The sequence below is a fragment of the Miscanthus floridulus genome, chromosome 15, assembly GCF_019320115.1.
Source record: "Miscanthus floridulus cultivar M001 chromosome 15, ASM1932011v1, whole genome shotgun sequence".
Lineage (NCBI taxonomy): Eukaryota > Viridiplantae > Streptophyta > Magnoliopsida > Poales > Poaceae > Miscanthus > Miscanthus floridulus.
Window position 1 is genome coordinate 20,025,633 of NC_089594.1, and position 3,548 is coordinate 20,029,180.

The following is a 3,548-nucleotide window of genomic DNA, read 5'->3' on the forward strand; positions in this document are numbered from 1 at the left end:
ACCCTAATCTATATACAGTTGCAGTCTAATCCACCCCAATCTATATACATCGAAGGGAATGAGGTGAAAATTACTTTATTTTTCACCTCAATTCCTCCTAATACATGTGAATTGGAATCGATTAAAATACAGCCAAACAAGCCCAGAATCAATCATAACATGGCTTTAGATTGCCGTTTAGGACGTAGACAGATGTAAAATCAAAATATATATCCACATATGTCAAAATTGGAGCAATTTGCAAGGTTACTGGCAACGTGTGAATAATCTATGATGCTTGGACGGACCATGGGTGACAGGGAAGATCATGTCCTCGAATTGTTGATGATAATTATTATCATGTCCTTGTCCATACATACATGCTACTGATCTGAGATGTAATATGTCTACATAACAGCCAACAGTAACTCAGAATTACATTGTCCTTATTCATCTGAGATGTAATGTGTACATAATAGCCAGCAGTAACTCAGAATTATCTTGTCCTTATTCATACATGCTAGTAGACTCCTTAAATTAATCAAAGGCTTGTCGAATGGCCATAAACTGGTAGGTATCACCCCAAAATTGTCAGCACGCCGTTCCTGTCATGTGGCACCAGTTCTGACTCGGCTACCATCCGGCCTTCAAATTCTTCTACCAGTTGCCCCAGCATTTTTCTTCTCGGATCTACAGCCATACGCTTCAGTTGTACTGCGTTGCGAAGGATATATTTTACCAGCGCAACTTGGCCTCCATTGCCATTAAAACCGGTTATGCAGGCATCCTTCAGGTTATGGTGAGGGTGATCCGCAACCACGCCTTTTTTAGGGCGGTACCCACATTCAAATCCGCAGTACATCTACACAGATTTTGAGACCGTGATATTGTCAGTGAAAAGAAACTAATAGTATGAAAATCATTAATCATGTGCAAAATAAGAAACCATTAGTGGCAAATATACAATCAAAATGATCAATTTTGACATGCCAGTACTCCCTAGGCTGCAGCATTACACACTTAACTAGCCTGGACAATACTCTCAGAAATTGAACTAGTAGCCTAGTAGGGTGGTTTCTGGTTTGTCATCTTCCACAACTTTGGCTAAGACAATAATTGCACGTTATAAGCCAGTAAACATCATGTATAGTAAGTATAGGTACTGTATACTAAGAGATCAAAGAGGATTTATACAACTACAAAACAGGAAAAAGCGCAGATGGAATAAAATCTTACATCCACATGAAGGTTCACCAAAAAGGGAGCCGCTTCCAAAAGATAAGCTAATTGAAGGACTGCATTTTTACCCAATCGTCTAACATTTCCAAAGGTTATGTTCATAATCAAATTCCTTAAATGCATAAATATGAGAGGAGCCTTCATAAATCCATGTATCTGAAAAGATGACATGGTAAGTAAAGGAAAAAAATGCGGAACATAAAACATTATCACTTGACTAGAGATTATGAAGCGCATCGAAAAATGATACCTGAGTGTTCACAGTCATTTCAACACGTAGAGTCTCAATATGAGGCAATCCCTTTGGAACTTCAGTAAAAATATATCCAAGGTTATCCTCAATGAAAAATGAAACAGTTGCTGTCTTCAGCTTCAGGCATTGGCTAAGTGCAAAAATAACTTTTGAACCACCTCTGTACTCAAACACTCTGAGATTAGGGGCAAGCAAATCAATCCTGTGGACAGCACAATCTTGGACGCACAGAAATTTCAACCGCTGCAATGGTTCAGCAGCATGTAAATTATGTAGCTCGGGACATCGTCGGATGGTTAGCCACTCCAGTAAAGGGCATCTCAATAAAAAGTACTGCAAATCTTGCAATATAAGCACATGCACCAGAGCAAGTGTAGTAAGATTTGAAAAGCCACAAAATTCTCGACTTGGATCCAAAGTAACACTATCAAGTCGAAGGACCTCAAGGTGAGATGAATTTTGGTCGTTAAACAGATGAAATGGGAAGCTATAATTATTTTCATGTTGTCCCAGATATGGAGAAAAGTTGAGCACCACAACCCTTGCCTTTGATGAGATAGCAAAGGAAACCCATCCATCAATATCATTTGCATGTTCCTTATGCAATTCAAAGTTAACAGCCAATCTGTTCAAAGCCAAACCACTGTGTTCCCTTAGGACAAAATTTACTGTGTCAATAAACCTCTTAAGGCCCTGCATTATATTATGCTGACTACTGGCAGGCACTGTCGAAATATCAAAGTCAAGATTAGGATGGTAAATCCAGGCTTTTCTCAACGTGCTGCATACCGTACTCATTCGGACAGCTTCCTTCAGTGTTATGCCTGCTATAATCCGTGACACAATGTCCTGGCAGTAAGTTTTTGAACAAAAATCAGCATGCAGCCCCTCAAAACATAGAGGATATAGAGTTCATGTTGAGATTTTACATACCTCAGGAAGTGACAAGAAATTAAGCCCATGTAAGTCTGTCTGTTTACTAAGCGTCAATCTTTTTCTCTTTGCTGGACAATTCCTATTCTCCATGCCTTTCTGGCTAAAATGCTAATACTAACAAAGCCTACAAAAGCAGCAAAGCGGTGGTATCAACATAGCACATATGCAAGAGCGTAAGAATAGAAGATGTATCATTTATATATCAATATCAATATGCAAAAATAAAATAGGTTATTCAACTTTGATATTCCTAAGTGCTTCATTCCAAAGAACAGTTGTGTTTCAGAACAAGAAAATGTTAGGTTTAAGGATTGTTTTACAGATGTAATCAGAGGAAAATGACAATGAAACAAGGACTGTACCTAATCTCCTATAGAATGTAAAACCTTGTTAGTCCCTGCACTATAGAGCGGCACCTCGGAGCTCCGTGACAGAAAGGGCCCGGCACCTCAATCCACAAATCGAATAACCCACACATCCAATCATTAGATTAGATGGTTCAAGCATCACTAGCTCACGAACCGAGGGGATACAGTGACGAGAGCACACGGATCAGAGAGCTTTGGGGTTACCTGGGCGGGATCAAACGAGAGCAGCCCTAAACGGAGTCGGCACGGGCCCCCCCGCGTCAGGTGCGGCTAAGTCGGCGGAGGAGGAGGGCCGATTGAAGCGAAGCTTCCGCTTTTGTGTGGAAGCTTCAATGTAAGCGTGGATCTGGAGGTCCACCGACGGGCAGCCACCGGTCACCAGCGACGCCGCAGCGCAACGGAGCAGGTGAAGCCGGCAGGACGGCGCGGCTCACCCAGGCGGCGATGTCTGCCCAATCTCCGGAGGTCTCGAATCGCCAGGCGGAGGCGGCGCCCTCTGCGAGCGGATGCGACTTGCGAGGGGACGAGACGACGGGCCGGGAACCGGGGCGGAAGGGAAGCAGTGAGGGAGAGGTGCGGAATATTTATATATATTTGATTTGATTTTATTTGATTTGATTTGATTTAGAGCTCCAGCAACCTGTCGCAAGTCGGAATATTTAGTCTCAAATTAAAGCACCTAATTTTAATTTAGACCTTTTCTATTTTTATTACACCTATATAGTAAACATGTCGTCCATGGCCATAGAACGTATAAGAACTTGCATGTCTGT

At 41.8% G+C, this 3,548-nt stretch overlaps 1 protein-coding gene across 3 annotated transcripts; it reads right to left on the minus strand.

Moving 5' to 3' along the window:
- Window positions 1-318: 318 nt before the first annotated feature.
- On the minus strand, window positions 319-3,329 carry LOC136508491 (putative FBD-associated F-box protein At5g56690). Of its 3 annotated transcripts, XM_066503174.1 has the most exons (6): window positions 2,980-3,329; window positions 2,770-2,855; window positions 2,405-2,531; window positions 1,469-2,320; window positions 1,216-1,374; window positions 319-841 (listed from the first exon to the last, which is right to left on the minus strand). In XM_066503174.1, the coding sequence occupies exons 3-6, from the start codon at window positions 2,495-2,497 to the stop codon at window positions 557-559; spliced, it is 1,389 nt and encodes a 462-aa protein (XP_066359271.1). In that variant the 5' UTR covers window positions 2,498-2,531; window positions 2,770-2,855; window positions 2,980-3,329; the 3' UTR covers window positions 319-556. The 3 variants fall into 3 exon arrangements, with proteins under 3 accessions (XP_066359271.1, XP_066359272.1, XP_066359269.1); XM_066503175.1 differs by lacking the exon at window positions 2,770-2,855; XM_066503172.1 differs by having other exon boundaries at window positions 2,770-3,329.
- Window positions 3,330-3,548: the final 219 nt, after the last annotated feature.

Excerpts from the sequence above, each read along its gene's own strand:
- LOC136508491 (XM_066503175.1), bottom strand. The coding sequence starts at position 2,497 with ATGGAGAATAGGAATTGTCCAGCAAAGAGAAAAAGATTGACGCTTAGT. Across the intron at positions 1,375-1,468 it reads AAATGACTGTGAACACTCAG|ATACATGGATTTATGAAGGC; the intron begins GTATCATTTTTC and ends TCATCTTTTCAG. Across the intron at positions 842-1,215 it reads TGGTGAACCTTCATGTGGAT|ATGTACTGCGGATTTGAATG; the intron begins GTAAGATTTTAT and ends AAATCTGTGTAG.